Source organism: Fundulus heteroclitus, chromosome 8, assembly GCF_011125445.2.
Source record: "Fundulus heteroclitus isolate FHET01 chromosome 8, MU-UCD_Fhet_4.1, whole genome shotgun sequence".
NCBI lineage: Eukaryota > Metazoa > Chordata > Actinopteri > Cyprinodontiformes > Fundulidae > Fundulus > Fundulus heteroclitus.
The window spans coordinates 21737835-21756466 of record NC_046368.1 but is presented as its reverse complement, the minus strand read 5'-3'; the positions used below and the strand labels follow the sequence as shown (position 1 = coordinate 21756466).

The following is an 18632-nucleotide window of genomic DNA, read 5'->3' as shown; positions in this document are numbered from 1 at the left end:
GTTTACTAATGAGGTCCAATAGTGACATAGTTTGAAGCCAACTGGTCATAATGTTTTTTATTTAAGGGTATCAGACTAAATGAGGCGTGTGAAGACAAATGCACGTCATCCTTCTCTGATTTTTTCATTTGTAAAATATGTTTTAAAATTTATAACTTTGCTTCCACAAACATGCACTATTTGACTTCTGAGTATCATATACAATCAAAATAAAATACAAAAAAATGACAAAGAGTTCAAGAGGTAACAATGCTTCTGCAAGATATTGTATATGTTGCTTGTGTGAAAATAAAAGAAGGATGTTTCCCATCTGGTCAAAGATTTTATAATCACGGTGTACTGTATGTACCAAAAGGTGGATGTAGCCGTCCATTTCCAACACTTTTGCCCAAAAATGGTCAAATTTGAATTGCATTAGGGTCACAAAAAAAGCAGAATATGTATTTTTCTAATTAAAACACAAAAATGAATTGCGTTGGTAAAATATTTCACCAACGCAATAAACTTAACACACTATATTACATTGAAATGGGGTCCTTCTTAGTAGAATAAGGATCGGTAAACTATTGTAGATCCAAAGCCATAAAAGGATCTGGCACATTTACCTTAATAAATGAAATGTTTGCAATATTCAACCATTTTTGGAATGATTTTTAAAAATATTCTCCCTCTCTGGAAAATTTGTTTTGTCTAGCCTCAGCAACAACAACGGATCCGAGTCACCATCGCTTGCTGTATTCTGCCAAGTCTTTATCAATAGCTCCACCATTGTGAACTTAACAGTAAAAGTCTGTGGTCCTACTTACTACAAAATGAAATAAAATCAAATACTGTCAGTGTTAAAAGTAGATTTTTTTTTTGTTTCTGGCATTTATTTTATTTTAGGAAGATAACTTTTGTTTTCTGCATCAACCGCCTGTGTCGCCAGGCCAAATTTGTGTCATTCTGAACCGAAGTCATGAGCCGCAGAATAATTGGACACCCCAACTCACAGGAAGTCAACGGCTTACCTCAGTTCCTCTGGCTCCTTTTTGTCCAGACTGTCCTTTCTTGCCTTTTTGGCCCTGAAAGGGGAAAACAAGAACATTTGAAAGCGGAAATACGGAAATAAATATAAATTGTTTTTCTGAAACACAGATTTAATATGAATGAATGAATGACCATTTTACCTCCTCTTTCCAATATTTTGCTAAATTCCATCTGGTTTCCACTTTTGTAGAAATCAAAGATCGGTTGACTTTATTGCAATGTCGCACTGATAGTTAAACGTTGGCGATATTCCGGTAAATTAGAGCTTTGTTCTAAACAAGGTCAGCTTGTATTTTTAATAAATCGATAGTGGGGTACGTTAACAGTGCCAAAGTGTCATGCTTTTCAAAACTAGTACAGAGAAGTAAACTTAATTAACTTAATAGGTTCATTATAAGTGTGCATGTCTTTGTTGAATTTCTCAAAGTTGTTTTTTTTCTCTTTTTATTACTTTTTCTATCTCAGCCCTGATACAGATCTAAAAACTTTCAGCTCATCCCCATGGAACAGATTATCTCAGTACTGTTTCCTAAATGATATTGTGTGATCTGGGGAGCTAACGAGAAGCCTAACAACTTTTTCTGAGGTCCACCACCACCCCAAAATACACACAGAACAACTTTTCTTTCCACGCTGCGCTTTGTAAAATCGCATAAATAAGACTCACATCCACCAACTAGAAGTATTAGCAAAAAATAAACAAGCAAAAAACTAATGTAACTACTTTAAAATAAAATCCTTTAATTATGTAAAGATGCTTACAGATATCTAACATCTCTAACATTTTTATTTTACATCCTTACTTGATCTCCTTTGGCCCCTTTAGGTCCTTTTTGTCCACGTGGTCCAGGGTGGCCCTGAAATGGACATTTGTTATTCGTAAATGAAATCACACAAAGAAGTTTTATTTATATTTAGTCTTTGCATGAAAATCAAATGTTTGGCCACTCACCGGCTGCCCAGGAGCTCCAGGTCTGCCTCGTTCACCATCTAAACCGATTTGACCCTTAAACACAACAACAGAACGTTAAGACTCTTCGTCAGAACACCCGAATAAAGTGTTTAGAAATTATCTATCGTGCTTACTTTGTACCCTGGATCTCCTGATTCACCCCTCTCTCCTCTGTCACCTGGAGGTCCCTGATAACACAGAATATAGAAATAAACTGCAGATTTTCTCATTTTCTTTAATTTTGCAGAGGACTAACCCAACAGAAAGAGAGACGCAGAAGTCAAATAGGACTTACCATGAGACCTTGAGGACCAGGAGGACCTTCTTGCTTTCCATCATCGCCCTGCTCACCCTGAACAGAGAGAATTTTAAGATTATAAAATCCCACTAACTGGTACGCCTCAGAGCCCTGGACATCCACACTGGGTTATGTCCGGTTAATGCTGAGATCAGGCAGAGGAATTCAATGCGTATCACTCAGAAAAAAGAAAGAGATCCACGTTGTACATAAAGTGAATGAGGTGTACCTTTTCACCTTTTGGTCCTGGAGACCCTAAGGGGCCCTGTGGTCCCAGATGGCCCTGTGACAAAGGGACGACAAAAAGCAATGAAATGCGACAGTCCCTTACAAAATGAGCCAAGATCTCCAGGCAAAGAAAGGTACATTGGTCTTCAGCCACCCACTGAATTAATCCTTCGTGGAACCACCTTCACTGTAAATGCATCAGCAGAATTTTAACGGACTGAACTAAAACACCCATATGTTTTGATCCAAACCATTATTTTGAGGCTATGTGCGTCTTGAAGTCTATAACCAGGGTTCTTCCTTAGTATTTATCCATCCATCCATCCTTTTATCAACCCTGACCAGCTTCTAAAGCAAAGCCTTCCTACAGCATGATGCTGGCACTACCATGTTATTGTCTTGATTTTTACCAAAAGGTACATTTTGATCATTCATCTAGGAAATGCAGGCTGCGTTTCCCAGATGAATGAACCCTCTTTAATAGTCTGTCCTTCCATTCTTTCTTGCGTTTTTGTTAAACCAATTTCAAATTTCCATTTTGGGCATACTACCGTGGCAAAGGGTGCTGTAGTCTGTCTTTGGCAGATACCTGAATGGGAGGCCCCATTGGTGACGGGTCTGCATTTGCAAGTTTTTGTTGGTCTGTCACATAAAATGCTACTAGAATACATTATGGCTTATTGTTGTAATGTGTCAAACTGTAAAAAGGTTCCAGTGCTATGAATATATATTTTTGTTGTGCTGCAAATGCCAACAATTTATCTTACCTCATAACCTGGAAGACCAGTTTCGCCTTGTTGCCCCATTCGGCCCGGAGCTCCCTAAGGGCAACACATGTGCTGTTAATTCCCCCCCATCCGTTACATATTATCTCAAGTTATCTCAGTTTAAATAATGGCTGCTTTAATTAATGTTCTACTTTACCACATGTCCTAGAGTCCCTCTGGAACCCTTGGGCCCAACAAACCCCGGCGGACCAGTCTCCCCAACCTTTCCAGTTTCTCCAAGGTGACCCAGGTGACCCTTAGCACCCTGGACATGCATAAAGTAGGAGAATTACCAGCAAGCTTATGAAGCAGATGTTCTGTGTCCGTCTTTTGTGAACATCTGTGCTTGCCGAGGGATTGATAATTTGCTGTTAAGTACCTTTAGCCCTGGTTTGCCTCGTTCACCAATTACACCAGGCTTTCCTTCCGAACCCTTAAACCAAAACAATATAAAAAAAATGTATTCACAAAACACAAATGGATGTTTTATGGTAAAATCTGTGATTGTAAGTTTGTAAAAACATGCATGACGTGTGCATGGATTTCAAGCAGAAAGACGAGCGACTCACCCTGACGCCTGTGAGTCCAGGACTACCAGGTGGACCTTCCTTTCCCTTTAGTCCAGTTTCACCTTTTTCGCCATTGTCACCCTCCTGACCCATGTCACCTTTTTCTCCCTGGTCGCATAAATACAAGTAGCTCTTTGAATACCGTTTTTTTTAAATTTACTATCTCAATAACAGAAATATGCAGCGATAACTGTGGTGTGTAAAGCTGCCCACCTTTACTCCATCAGGACCCGCTGGACCAGCCTCTCCCTCTAGGCCTGACTCTCCCTGCACACAAAAACACAAACACATTGAACACACAACAAAGTGAACACATTTTCCACATTATTAGTAAGCCAAGATGTTCCAGAGCTCCGTTCAGACAAACTCACCCTCTGCCCTATCAGTCCTTGCTCTCCGATGTTTCCCGGTGGTCCAACAGCCCCCTGTCACACAAAGGCACAGAATGGCATTGTTAATAAAAAGAACCTAAACGAGGCATTCGGGCAAATCGGCAACGGCTTTGTTTGCTCACCTTCTCCCCAGGTTCGCCCGGAAGTCCCGGTTCACCCTCTTTTCCGTCAGGGCCCTAAGGAAAATAGTCCACAGAAAAATTTAAATCTATTTTAAAAACGACAAACTAGTTCCATTGCAAGAAAACAACGTGCCAGTGCCCCCGTTGTTTACCATCATGATGGTATAAGAGAAAAAGGAGGCACGTCGATGGAAGTTGACAAGTTTACCAGAGCAGATTGCTGCTATAAGAGTGCTATTGGTCCATTGGAAGAAGCTAAGACTCATGTTTTAAACATTGTGTGGCATTTCTTCTTCACAACTGAGTTTTTGTCAACGCGGAGGAACACCAGGACATGAGGAATATGCAGAGTTGAATGCAATCACAAGTAAATGTGTGTACCTGCACAACACCTAGAAAAAGCATTTATATGCCTCTAAATCTAAGCCATTACAAGGCCTTTGTTGGGCAGTACTATAAAACATGCAACTCCACACTACTCCAGACATTTTGAGTTGAGAAAGCTTTCTGGATGGGAAGCGAAACGTCTTCAAACTTTGGAAAAAAAGTCCAGTTGTTTTGTTTTTTACCTTTTTTGGAATGATATGCCTTAAACATTTTCAGATTTTGTCATCTCTACAAGCACAAGTGTTATTGTGTTTTATCAGGATTATATGTCATAGACCAACACAACAGATTGCACAATTGTGGAGACAACAACAACAACAAAAACATATATTTTCCTGATTTTTTTCTAGACAAAAATCTGATAATTGTGTTATATTCAGCTTCCCTTCCTCCGACAAACCCTAAATAAATGCAGCTAAAAGCTCAGAGACAACTCTCAGACAAGTTTAAAGCAGAGTTCCTGTTAATGTTTAAACAATATGCAAAGCCTCGTCCGGCCCATCAACTGTTCAATCCATCATCTGAGAAGGTTAAACGTATGGAACACCTGCAAGCTTAGCAAGACACTGGAACTGACAGGAAGGGGAGGCAGGATATAGATCAGAAAAAAACATACTAGATACCCATGTTAACTCTCCCCAAAGATCCACAGATCAGATGGGAGAAACTGTTGACAAGATAGCCATTAATCGTGCCCTCAACAGATCTCGCCTTAATGGAAAAGTGGGTCTAAGGAAGCAAGTGTTGAAAGAAAGCTACACAAGATCCCATGTGCAGATTGTCTCAAACCACGTAGGGCTCACAGTTAATGGTGAATGAAGATACTCTGGTCAGAGGAAACCAACATTTCTGTTTTTGTCCCACAAACCAACTGCTGTTTTGCAAAGTGGAGAGGGGTAAAAATTTCCATTTTTAAATGTTTAACTGAGGCATAACATGGTTCTACAATCTACTGAGGCAGAGGAACAGAACAGAAATGAATACCATGCTCTTCAGATGTTTTTTTTTTAGAAAAGCATCTGGAAACTATGTGCACAGTTATACAATATGTGTTGTTCTGCTACATTAGCTCTCAATGCAACACATTGTGGATATAATTTGAAAAAAAAAAAATAGGAAAAACTTTAAGAGGTATGAACAGTTTTGCAAGGAGTTGTATTGTTTTCTTACCTTCGGACCAATTTCTCCTAACAGTCCCACAGTCCCAGGTGGTCCTGGTGGTCCCTGCAGAAGACAGCATAGTAGCTTGAATGGTAATTACATGTAATAAATCAGATCCAGTTCTAAATGTACATAAACATAAACAAAAGAGAAACAACCAGAAAATGTAGGGATTAAGCCTGTTTGAGGAACTAGTCGGCATTATGAACAAGTTATTTGATCCTAATGTCATGTCATTGACCCACCAAACAACACTATGTCAATGTGAGTTGTTCATGTATCTGAATGCCGGTTTTCCATCGATGACTACAGGAGAAATGAACACTACACAGCTGCCTTAAAAAAAAAAAAATCAAAAACTGACTCAATCTGCCAACACTGTCATTCATTCATATTTGAGAGTGAAATATCACGGGAAACAGGAGATGTCAGCAATATACGTCAGCAATGTTTTGTCTGACATTGAAATCAGACAAGCAGACAAGGAGCAATCGACTCTGAAGAATAGATGTGGAATGGAAGAGCTAGTCCGCAATAAATCAGAGAAAGATGATAGAAAAAGGGGCAAAACAGAAGAGTGAATAACAAATGAGTGAACAGAGGAAGGAAGGATAAAAGGAAAGAAGGAAATTGGAGAAAGTTAAGGAACAAAAATGTAGGTGGGAAGGAAGGAAGGAAGGAAGGAAGGAAATTGGAGAAAGTTAACAAAAATGTTGATAGGTGGGGAGGAAGTAAGGCTCAATCTGAATACCCTTAAAGAGAAAGTGTGTCAGCAGTCGCCATGATAAGTGCTGTCTGAATAGTGCAGTCAGTAAGGAAGGATGTAGGAAAAGTAGCTTGTATGCTTCCTCCTGTGGCCAGTTTTGCCAAGGAACCCTGCGACGAACAAAAATGTAGGTAAGAAGGAAGGAAGGAAGGAAGGAAGGAATAGCTCCTCACCTCAGATATTTTTGCCCTTCAAAATATCAGGGCTGGTCAGCAATTATAAAAAGAATTGGAAATAAAGTTTGCTTTGCTTTTTTCAAGATTTTTTGACATGACATTTTTAACAAATGTAAATAAAAACTTTTTTTTTTTTTATACAAAACTAATACTCCTTTGCTATTTTTAAAATAATTGTTTTAGGGCCTCATTTCCTATAAGAAGGAAACTTATCTGTTTAAAGCTCAAATGCAAACCCGATAAACAGAACAATGTCCACCTGAGAGGGAATCTTTAAAGTTAGCATTCTTTCTAGCATTCTGCCCCTTGACGGCAACAATGGCTGCGGTCATTGCTTACCATAAATATAACCTTTATTTTCAAAGAACTTTTGAACATCGACAAATGTTTCGTTTTTAAAGCTCAACCTCCTATGTTACCTGCAGTTTACGCTGCATCTACATCAAAAAAAAGGAAGAATCACACAACTTTGTGACAGCTCCGCTGGGGAGGTTAAATTGAAACACATGAGTATTAAAATGTTTTATTACACATTTATGGGCTTCATCAGTTCTGATTTACTTCACACTGATAGAGGATTGAGGTATTTCTTGCCCAGGGTGAATTCAATAAAGGTTTGATGAACACACATTGACACTGATAATACCGCAAAGAGTTGGCCTAAGCAGACAAAGCAGAAACAAAAAAATGTAAGGAGATGAATATCCATTATGTCATTCAGGAGGTAAAAAGAAAAACAAAAGTATTTACCGGGTCGCCAGCAATTCCCTTGTCCCCCGGAGGTCCAGAAGGCCCTTGGATGCCCTGAAAACAAAACAAGCTGTGAGTTTTGGAAGACATCACCTACTATTAACACAACACCAAGTCAAGTGGCATGGGTTGTTCATACAACGTTCTTGTAGTCCTTGTTTACTTTTTAAACAGGATTTTTTTTTATATCAATCTCTTTTTGGTAAGTTTCTTCTTCTTTTTGTTTTCATAGCAGACTATCTCCCTCCATCTCATCAAATTCATGGGGCCCTTCTCAGCTACAGCAACCCTCTACAAATCCTCCTTCACTACATCCATCTATCCTTACACATCCACCCATCCTCTTCTGCATACGTCCAAACCACTTCAGTCTTGCATCCATCGTTTATTACAATTTAACATGCATCGAGCCATAAAACAATTACAAAATCCACATTGTGTTTAAATGTTTCATTTATTGAACAGCTGGTTTGTTTTTAGTCATCTATGTCTGTTAATTCCTCGAATAAAAACCACAGCACTTACAGGGAAACCTTTAGGTCCAGCTTCTCCCGTCTCTCCGATCTTTCCCTGGGATGGCAAGACAGAATTAACAAAAGTCATTTGTGGGAAACTAGAGCTGGTTAAAATCAAGCTTGTTCTTAAAAAGGATTTACTCTATGTTACTAAACGTATTCAAGAGTAAGCACAGAAGACAGAAGAGCCACTGATATGAGACTAGATAACATACATGGCATGTTTACTTCAACTTAAAACCAAAACAAAATAAGTGATAAAATTGTGATGTAATTTTATGTCTTATTTTCTACCTTTGCAAATCACTTATCCAATTCAGTGTCTTGTCTATATCTTCTTGAGTCCTTTAAGTTATTTTCTTGACTCCTGCTGTTAGATTTACAGAGAAGCAGTGCTTTGCAGAACGTATTGATGCCCATTAAACATTTTACCATTTTTTTGGTCAATGTGTTTCAGTTATCCAAAAGAGGAAAGCAAAATGCTACGTAACTGTGAGGTGAGAGGAAAAGGATTCATGTTTTTATTATTATTATTTTTTTTTTACTATTCAGACCTCCCTGATTAAAAATGTAATTAATCGCAATTACAGCAGTAAGTCTGTATCTCAGCAAGGTTGTATTTCAACAATGGAAATCAAGTGAATAAAGGCAACTCTGATCTTGACCCACCCCATCATGATGCCGCCATGCTATGTTTCTGTGAGGAAGATCTTTACAGGGTGATGTGTAGAGTTAGTTTTCCACCACACACAACGTTTGAGAGTTCAATTAAGATCTAAACTAAGATCAACTTTTTCTACATGTTTGCTGGGTGGCAAAACTTTAACTGGGCTCGTCGGGCCTTTCTTTCAAAAAGGGGTTTTCCTCTTGCCTCTTGTCACTAAAGGCCATATTTCTGCACAGTTAACTTTTGAGTGTTCAGGGTTACTACTGGCTTTTTTAGCTTCTTTATTGCAAACTCCTCTTTTTTTCCATCAATCAATTTAGCGGGACTGTCATGACTTGGTATGTTCGCAGATGCAACTTACTTTTTTCCCAATTTTGGTTGATGAATTGAATGTAAACCCTCCCCCACAACTTTCTCCCTAACCTGTCCACTTTGCTCCTTGGTCCTCATGATGCTGTTTACTCACTAACGTTCTCTAACAAACCTCTGAGGCCTTTACAGAACAGCTTGGTAGACTAAGAATAAATTTCACAGAGGTCTGGATTTTATTTAAAGGTACACGAGTAAAACGGGTGCACGACACACTTGTTGGATTTATATTTGAAGAGAAAATATGTAAACCATATACTTTTGATTCCACCTCACAATTATGCATGATGTTGCGTTTGTTAATATTAATAAAAAAAAATCAACAAACACAGATGTCTGTCGCTGTAATCTGACAAAATGAAGAAGATTTCAAGGTTATTAGTACTATTGAAAGGCACTCTTAAGTGTTCTTAAATTCTCTTCATGAGCATGAAATAAAATAAAAAGAGTAATGATCTCTGGTCACAGATTTAAATCTGGTCATAATCTTATATATATAATATAATAAAATCGTTATCCTTTTTCCTTTAGCCCTGACACTGCTGGCATGATGCAGGAGCTCAATACAGAGGTGCCAAAAAACTACATGCAACAAAGGAAAGCAAAAGTGGAAACGACGTTCTGGAGCTTTACCTGTGATCCTGGGAAGCCTATTTTTCCTGGAGGACCATCAGGTCCCTTTAGTGAAGAAAAAGAATCAGGTATTCAGTGGTAGGTTGACTGTATTTTTTACAGTTCCTTAAATAAACGGGAACACATGTGCAGTTTGCTTCCTGTTTCCTTTCAGAGTTTTATATAATGTCTATGAAATGGAATATGAACGATATCAGGTATTCGATACGTCAATGAAATTTGATCGAGTAAATGGCAGCAGCCTTACCTTCTTGCCCTCTGACCCCGTCTCTCCTGTCGGACCATCAGGCCCCCTTGCTCCCTGAGAAAACAAGGAATGTGTCACTTCACCAACAGAGGTCACTGTAACGCTGCCAGACAAACAAACGCCGCACGTCCCCGAGTTTTAGAGCCACTGGTGCGAGAGTAACGATGTCTGTCAACTGCACTTCTTTGGAAAAGTATAAAAGCAAGAGCGTCTTTTTTTTTTTTTGTCGTGGCTGTATGCAGAGAGTATATTTGCAAACAGATCCACGGCCCAGGGAAAGTCGCTGACCTTACACGCGCGTTCATCTAAAGCTAGATTCATTCAGGGACTAAATAAACACCAGATCAGCACCGTTTAGCTGTTTAGATTACACAAACGCAGATTTCAGATATAATTCCTCTAAACTGCTTCAGCTCCCTCTAGTCCAGTGACCAATAAAAACAAACGGGAGTCAGACGTCGGACCAATGCGCTCCATCTGCTTTGCACCTGCATCCAGTCAAATTTCACAGCTGTACTCTGAAAGATGCTGCTCCGCGGAGACTCTAGTGATGCTCGCCAATTAACAGTAAAACATGTTAACGGTCTTAATCAATCTCCTCCTTTTTATTTGTTGTATATGAGCTATTTTCCCCCTCCACTGATTTTCTCAGGGCATCACCCTGAAGGAGGCCTTGCTATGCGACTGATTGATGACCACGCACAGTGGGAGCTTGGCCCAGAGGGAATAACAATAGCTGAAGTGCTATAAGCCTATTATACATAGAGCTGGATGGGCACTGCTCATTAACATTCCTGTCTGGGGTACCTGCTACCCGCTGGTTCAGTTTACATTGGCTGATTAGCCGGTGAGTAGGGAAAATATTTCCCTCCACTGCTTCCTGCCAAATAATACGGAAAAAAAGAAGCAAAGACAAGAACTACGTCCAGTTACGTTAGAGTACTGTAGGTTCGAGACGCCTTTCTGACTCACAAAAAGGGCCGAAAAATAACTACCGGCAGAACAAATCCAATAAGTTCAATTTAAAGCATCTCAGAAACAACCACAGAACTGCTGAGTGGTAGGAATATGCGCTGCTGTATGGTACGAATTAACTGAGGATCTGTTCATTACATGTCCTGAGCAATCATTAGTTCCAGATATTTTGAGAGACAGATATTAGATCCAGTGCAGGATTTATAATACTCACGATTCTTCATGTCTGACATCCAAAAGCCTGATTTAATAGAGTTTAAAATAGTTCTTAACAATATGCACACTCGTGCACATCTCCTAACATGAATGTCGATGTACTTTAGCGGGATTTTATGCAGAAGACTAAGGGATGTATAATTGTAAAGCAGACGTAATATAAGTATTATTGATTTGATCTTATTTTTTTTTTATAAAAAGCGGCAATGTGACATGTATTTGTCAGCCTTCCTGAGTCAACTGTAACTTTTGCTGCAGTGAAATCTACAGGTTATTTGCTAAAAGCCTCTACCAGCTTCGCACGGCTAGAGACAAACACTTATGCCCGTTCTGCTGAGCCAAAACACTAGAATTTCAGTCAGCTTGGATACAGAACCGCTGGTTCTTGATAGAATTTAGGTCTTCATTTCACCTGATGCATGAAAAGGCTTTTATCTCAATCATTTCATTGTTGCACTGGCTGCATGTTGCTGTCCTGCTGGACTGAACCTTCAGCTGAACCTTCGTCATGCATTTTTTTTTTTTTTTTTGCAGGCTTGATTTATTTATTTGTTTTGCTTCACATTTATGCACAGCTTTGTGTTCTTACACAGAAACCTGAAACAACATTAGAAAAGCCCGTGGTTGTAACCATGAAGAAAATGTGAGCAGGTTCCAGCCCCCTCCTGCGAAGGTATTGCATAGTCCGACTCCAGAGAGAGAAAACGGAACCAGCATTTTATGTTCTGGTGCCGTCCTGCAGACTCCACACTTTTACATTATTCAGCATTCCCATTTTATATCTGAGTAGAGGCATGTGGGTGGTTTTTCTGACATATTCATTCCCTAAATCCAGCTTAAAATAAGAAATACACATGGCGTACATTGTTATTATTATAATTTTTTTTACTTTATTCAGTCTCTAAATCATTTTAGCTTCCACCTTCACTTCTAAGTTGCTGTTGAGTTTGTTTTCAGCAAGAAAACAGTTGATAACAGAAGATTGTTACTAACTAAGTTGTTATATTTCTCGCTCTGATGAAGCGCTTTTTGTGTTTTTAAGGGCAATGTAGGTAACTGAGGGAGGGGTACCTGCTGATGTTATGACCAAAAAACAAAACAGACTGAAGTGGGAGTGTGCCCAGGCCAACCACAGCAAGGCCAGTGTCCCATGAAAGTTGCTGATAAAAAAAAAAAAGAAAGAAAGAAAGAAAGAAAGTTTAGGGCTATTTTCCCCTCCTCACCAGTTTAACCTGTTTAACGAGCATAAAGGTTGTCAAAACTTAGAACTAAGATTTTTAGATCATGAAAGCATAAAATAAGATGTTTAGGCTGAAACAGAGAAGAATAGAGAACACACGTCGCTAATCTAAAGCCACTGTCCCCAAAGCTTAAAGATATCTTTGGTATTTGTTTGGAAAGCGAGATATTTTTTTTTGTTATTTGTTTTACAAGAAAGTCCCTAATGTTGGTAAAAAAACATAAAAGGCAAAGTTATTCTATCATATTAAAGGCGATATAAAGTGAATGCAATGGTTCTGTTTTATTTATTTCAGATTTAGGAGAAATGTAATTCTTACAGTGTCTATCTGTCTGTCTACTTTTACAAAGCATTGATTTAGGGGAGCAGAAAAATGATAGCGTGACACATTTGGAGTTTTAGTTGTTAAAGTGTATCCTTTTCCAGAGACTTTGCGACTTTTTTTTTTTTTTTTATCCATCCAATAAACGCCATTAAAACGCCTTGAAGTCTGAGGCTACAATGTGATAAAACGTGCCTTCAACTGGGTTCTGGATGTTTTCTAGCGGCACAGAAACCGCTGCAGTATATTGTTCTTAGAAACAAACATCAGAGCATCCACGCACACTTGCTTCGGCCAAAATGACTGATGATGTGTTCTCCAGACTGGGGACCGGGACAATTAATGTTGCCGTGAACCCTCTAACTTACCCGCAAGCCTTTAGGTCCTCTGGTACCGGCTGGCCCACTTGCTCCAGCAGGGCCCTAATGAACAAAGGAAATAAAAAAAACAAAAACTGAATACAAGGAGAATGAGAGGGGGTGGAGAAAAAAAAAGGATGGAAAGATAAAACAAAGGTTTACACTGACAGACCAGAGGGCCCCCTGGCTATTGACCCCAGGGAGGCAGGCAGCCTGACCTCAGGAACACAGTATAGGGTTTGTTGCTAGATCTGTCACTCACACCAATTAAAGAGCCCGCTCAGGAATCCTGTCCTGCTGCCCCCAAAGCTCCGTGTTTATGTTTGTTTTGGTGGCTCAGTGGCCCCCACTTTGAACCGCTGCAGGGCCTGCTCTAAACCAAGCAAGGCCGCGGAAAAGACACACCAAGGGGGACGAGGGGGGGCCGGTAGCAGCTTGTAATTGGTTATAGGTGTTGGGTTTTTGACTGGCATGAGGATAATGCACATTCAGCGGGGGGGCTGTCACAGTTCATAAGGCTCAGGAAACCTCTGCAGCACACTGGGAGTATACTTTCCCTACAGAATTCAATCGTCCACAGTGTCTAAGCTCACGTTTTGTAATAAAAAGAGCATTGAGTGATTTTTGACTGAAAAATGAAACAAAAAAAAAAGCGGTGGGGGGGTGGGGGAGTGATGACTTACTGGTCTTCCTGGTGGTCCAGGAGGTCCAGTCTCACCTGGTGTGCCTGGGTGACCCTATTGTGTTTACACAAACACACACACAACATTAAATGCAACTTTAAATTACAAAAAAGAAAAAAAATAATAATATTAAGAAGGTTTTATGGTTTATTAACATTACATACACAGTTTATAGCCACTGGAAATAAGTTTTTCCAGAACAAATTCTGCAATTAGGGAATAATTATAGAAGTGTTGATTTTAGTACAGTCTAAATCCACTAGACTGTGCAGTGTTTGCTAAAAGGATGTATTTCGACTGTCTTTCTGCAAAGAAGACTCTCAGCACTAGAAAAGAGATTAAGGAATTGAAGAAATTCACAAAGGAGAGGCCAGAGGACAACTTGAGGAGCTGATTTTATATAAAAAAAACATACTTCTGGCTCCCTTTCTCTCTCTTTTTTCTTTTTTTCTTTTATTGGGCTCGATTTACTGGCCAGGCTATTTGTAAAAGCCTAACAGAATAATGGGGAATGTTTTGGTCAGACTCCCCAGAACATCTGAGAACAATAAAATCCATTCAGACTGCTGGCCTTACAGCGTAGTAGGCACCTCTGACGTCAGGAGTCCACAGAAATAAAACATCGATGCTTACAGTAAGAGCTTTCTGTTAGCAGCTTCTCTCACTTTCAGTGATGCCTTCTTTTCCAAAGGGTCTGTTTCTGTTTTGGAGCTGAGGGCGCGAGCCAACAGAGATCTTCCTTGAAAGCGAGAATGTGTATGAGCGGTAATGTCCTCAGGGAAAACCCAGCTGGCTGTCAGCCAAGCGCAGTGATGACTAAATCGTTCTCCTCTCCAAACAGTCATTTACACCGAATGGTCCATAAAAAGAGAAAAGATGCGAAACAACAAAGAAGCAATTCGCTATATATGCAGGACGTTTGTTTTCTGACCAACTTGGAGCTTTGTCAAAGAAAACTTCACAACTATGCCATAAATCTATCTGGATAAAATGACTAGCTATAGAAGTTAAAACATAGCGGAAGTGTGTAGAATAAAAAAAAAACTTTAAAAAAAGAAAAAAATCAACCCAGAAGGGTGCTATTATTCTTTTTTGGCCAACATGCAAAAGGCTATATATGGTGGAAAACTAACAGCACATAACCCTGATTACCCTGTCCCCATTGTGGGACACGGTGATGGCAGCGGCATGCTGCGGGGTTGCGAGTTTCCAGAATTAGCTGATCTAACTTGGATGTAGCAAAAGAAGGAGAAATCCTGGAAGATAATCTGTTAGAACGTGTAAAAGACTTGGACCTCTGCCTCTTGAGCACAGATTCACCTCACAGCAGTACAACAGACATCATGAAGTCAGAGCTATGATGGAGTGGTTCAGATTAAAGGATATTTGTGTCTGAAAATGGCCCATTTCCAAAGTTCAGACTCAAACTTAACCGAGAATCGGTGGCAATACTTGAAAATAGTTCTTCCCAAATGCTTTCGATCCAAGGGTACTGAGTTTGAGCTGTTCTGCACAGAGGAGTGGCATAAAATGAGGTTTACGACGCACCGACTGGCTGGACACTAAATGAATGCAAGCACAATTTTCCCAAAATGCATTGAGGTTTATGGTTGTAACGTGAACATTTTCAAATCGTCCGAGGGAGTGAACACTTTTGCAAGGTAGTTTATGGGGAAAAAAAAAGATTTTTGAAGTTTTCACATCACAAAGATCCAAGTTAGAGAAAAGCCCTGAGAACTAATAAATAATCTCGGAGGAAAGAAGCGTTGGTTGCTCCAACAGCCATAAAAAAAAAAAAAGATCAGGTCCTGGATAACAAGAGACTAAAGCCAATGTTTCTGCAGAACTGTTCATTTTTTTGGAGGACCCATTGGGATTCAGGAGGATTTAGTACTTCCCGTAATAATAAGATCCCAATAGGGAGGTAAATCATTGTAAGGGGTCCATTGGAATAATCCCCTCCTTTGTTTGAGCCAGATTTACACCTTTCCAACTACACTTCTTTGGCCATATGGGGAATGCGAGATGTAACAGTAAGGAGCCAAATAACCTGAACAGTGATGTGCCTTCACTCTCCTTATTGACCGAACTCCATCTCAGTATATACCTTTAATATAGTAAGGAAGTAAGTAAAGAAACCCTTTCATGCATGGATCATGATAACCTCACCAGACGTTAATCTCTGAGTGCTTTCCAGCATCTTTAGGCATGAAGGGAGAACTAATTTGGGTGTTTGCAACTTTAATTAAGATTTCATTTAAATCATGGCAAAACAGAGCCAGCGATGCATAATGTTAACTTTAATTGACAGATAAACAACCTGAGGAGCCCCACATATCAGTCCGACTGCTGGCCATGTGGGTTCTTTAGCGACCTTACACTAGTTTCCCAGTAGGTGGCACTGTAGGGAGTCGTTTGAAAGTCTCAAATCAAGGCCAAGCAGAGACAAGGGCTCCATCCGAATACCTTATAGAGTAAGGACTCTTTAGTCAAAGCGTCAGCGGTCGCCATGATAAGCGCTGTCTGAATAGTGCAGTCAGTAAGGAAGGAGGTAGGAAAAGTAGCCTGTTTGCTCGCTGTATGCCTAAAAAACCTCGCAATGTCCCTTAATGGTGCTGAGAAGCCCTAAGGTATCCCACAATCCTTTGCGTGATATGACGTATAAACACAGAACCCTCATGGATATCAACGAAGAGAAGAGAGCGCGCACTTTGTAGTTCATTTTTGGAAGGCTGTAGGCCCAGATATGACTCGCATCGACAATGTGCGTTTTCCGTCGCACGATGATGTTGGAGTCCGAAATCGGCACAGCAGTGCGACGCTCCTTTCTTACCCACATTCTTACTGTTGACCCTGTGAAAGGTTAGATTACAGGTGCTATTATAAAAGGTATTCGTATAGAGACAAGAGCTGTCATTTTAATTTTATCAATGAACCACTTTGTACCTGAAATCAATCATTTGCATTCTCAGTTGTTCAGTAGCTCTCATAAGTTCTAAAAATATTTTTCCTACCGTTGAACCTTTTACTCCGGGTGGTCCAGGAAGGCCCATCTCCCCTCGATCCCCCTAAAACGCACAAGGATCAAATTTACTTTCAAGCGAAGGAATGCATTTAGGACTAAATTAACATGTTTGCATTTTCTTCTGTTTGTCTTACCTTCTCTCCTGCCAGCCCGGTCTCTCCCACAGGTCCGATGAAACCCACCAAGCCCTGAAACGCAAAAGAATCGGCGTTGGACGGATGACTGGAAAGAGTTTAATGGATGAGTAGCTCGGGGGGAAAAGTACCATCGTTCAACACAAGAAGAGGCAATGTCAGGGATTCTTACTCTTTCTCCCATGGGCCCGACTTTTCCCGGGACACCGGCTTCCCCCTGCAAACGGCAAATCCACTATTATTACGAAATCATTTATTTATGATTAATTAGGAAAAGGGCATCAATCCTGAATTTTTGTAAAAAAAAAAAAAAAAAAAAAAAAAAAAGGAAACTGATGGCAAATGAGTTTGAGTTTATTCACCTTGATTCCCTCCGAGCCAATCTTCCCAGGAAATCCTTTTCTCCCCATTCTACCCTGAAAAAACAACGAGAGTAACGAACAATGAGTTATACATTCACTGCTGACATTCATCACAAACTCTCAGCGAATGGAAAAGATCTGTTTACAGGATGGACAGTTCAAGGGGAGATCTGTGGAAAATCTCCGAGGCGCATGTGGTTGAAACAGGCAGGTAATGCTAACAGGACATTGAGGCAGGCCTGTGAAAAGCTCAGTGACTGTAAGCTGTTTTACTTTTTTTGTTTTTTTTCTGAGCCAGCAATACCTCCGGGTCAGAAATGTCTCAGCCAAACTCCGTGAGACTGAGTGACTCAGTATTTCCAAAAATTTTAGCTCAATTGGTTGGCAGCTTTAGTAACATAGCTCAAGCTTGCACTTTATATCACTCAAAGAGGTGATAAAAGTCAATTTAGGTTGCAATTTAAAGACGAACAGTTGCTCTCCAGGATCTGTGACTTCCTATTACTTGATTTATGATCATGTTGGCAATTTTATGGCTAAACCGATAAAAAGAAATAATGAAAAAAAGGTGCAAAGCCAAGAGTGAAACCCAAGGAGCATCATATGAAAAAGTGCAAGCGTTGGAAAACAGAAAAAAAGGAAAGTAAGGACCAAGGATCATTCCTGTTAGAGCGGGGAAGGTCCAGGTTCTGCTTTGGGCATATGGCCAGAAATAAATCACAGCTCCCACAGGAGCCAAACACAACTTCCCCCCCGGATAGAGGACAAGAAAGCGAGTCAGATTATGAGACAAGCAGGTGGGCGGAAGGAGGTCGAGTGAGGAGGGAGTTCAGAATGATAGAAACTGCAGAGGTAGAAAGGCAGATTCACATCTTGTAACTGGGAGAATTATTAAGTCAGATCACTAAATTGAATACATACATAGCAGAGATGTTTTTTTCTCTCTCAGTTAATAAAACATCTGATAGGAAAGTAAAGGAAAAATGTACTTCTGCAATGGGCCATTTCCACTTTCCAGTTTTTTTGTTTAGTAGCAATAAATTGGACTCATCTATGAACATGGCGATGACAGGTATCGCCCCCTGGCGGCCAAAGTGAAGGACTACACATAGTGAAGTTGCAATGAGAGAATTGCAGGAGCCTCTTTACAATGACACACACACACACACACACACACACACACACACACACACACACACACACACACACACACACACACACACACACACACACACACGCGCGCGCACACACACACACACACACACACACACAAGAATTAGATTAGAGG

General features: G+C 40.0%; 1 protein-coding gene across 1 annotated transcript in view; it reads right to left on the bottom strand.

The window, feature by feature from the left end:
• Positions 1-18632, bottom strand: part of col27a1a (collagen, type XXVII, alpha 1a) — a 90156-nt gene that overhangs the window by 8456 nt on the left and 63068 nt on the right. Inside the window, exons 23-46 of the mRNA XM_012867999.3 lie at positions 17345-17398; positions 17155-17199; positions 16983-17036; positions 16838-16891; positions 13824-13877; positions 13150-13203; positions 10029-10082; positions 9782-9826; positions 8123-8167; positions 7598-7651; positions 5915-5968; positions 4358-4411; positions 4215-4268; positions 4057-4110; positions 3844-3951; positions 3654-3707; positions 3432-3539; positions 3275-3328; positions 2509-2562; positions 2277-2333; positions 2116-2169; positions 1982-2035; positions 1833-1886; positions 1011-1064 (exon numbers count right to left, since the gene is read on the bottom strand). Of these exons, the coding sequence (XP_012723453.2) occupies positions 1011-1064; positions 1833-1886; positions 1982-2035; positions 2116-2169; positions 2277-2333; positions 2509-2562; positions 3275-3328; positions 3432-3539; positions 3654-3707; positions 3844-3951; positions 4057-4110; positions 4215-4268; positions 4358-4411; positions 5915-5968; positions 7598-7651; positions 8123-8167; positions 9782-9826; positions 10029-10082; positions 13150-13203; positions 13824-13877; positions 16838-16891; positions 16983-17036; positions 17155-17199; positions 17345-17398 (1380 nt within the window). The remainder of the gene's footprint in view (positions 1-1010; positions 1065-1832; positions 1887-1981; positions 2036-2115; positions 2170-2276; positions 2334-2508; positions 2563-3274; positions 3329-3431; positions 3540-3653; positions 3708-3843; positions 3952-4056; positions 4111-4214; positions 4269-4357; positions 4412-5914; positions 5969-7597; positions 7652-8122; positions 8168-9781; positions 9827-10028; positions 10083-13149; positions 13204-13823; positions 13878-16837; positions 16892-16982; positions 17037-17154; positions 17200-17344; positions 17399-18632) is intronic.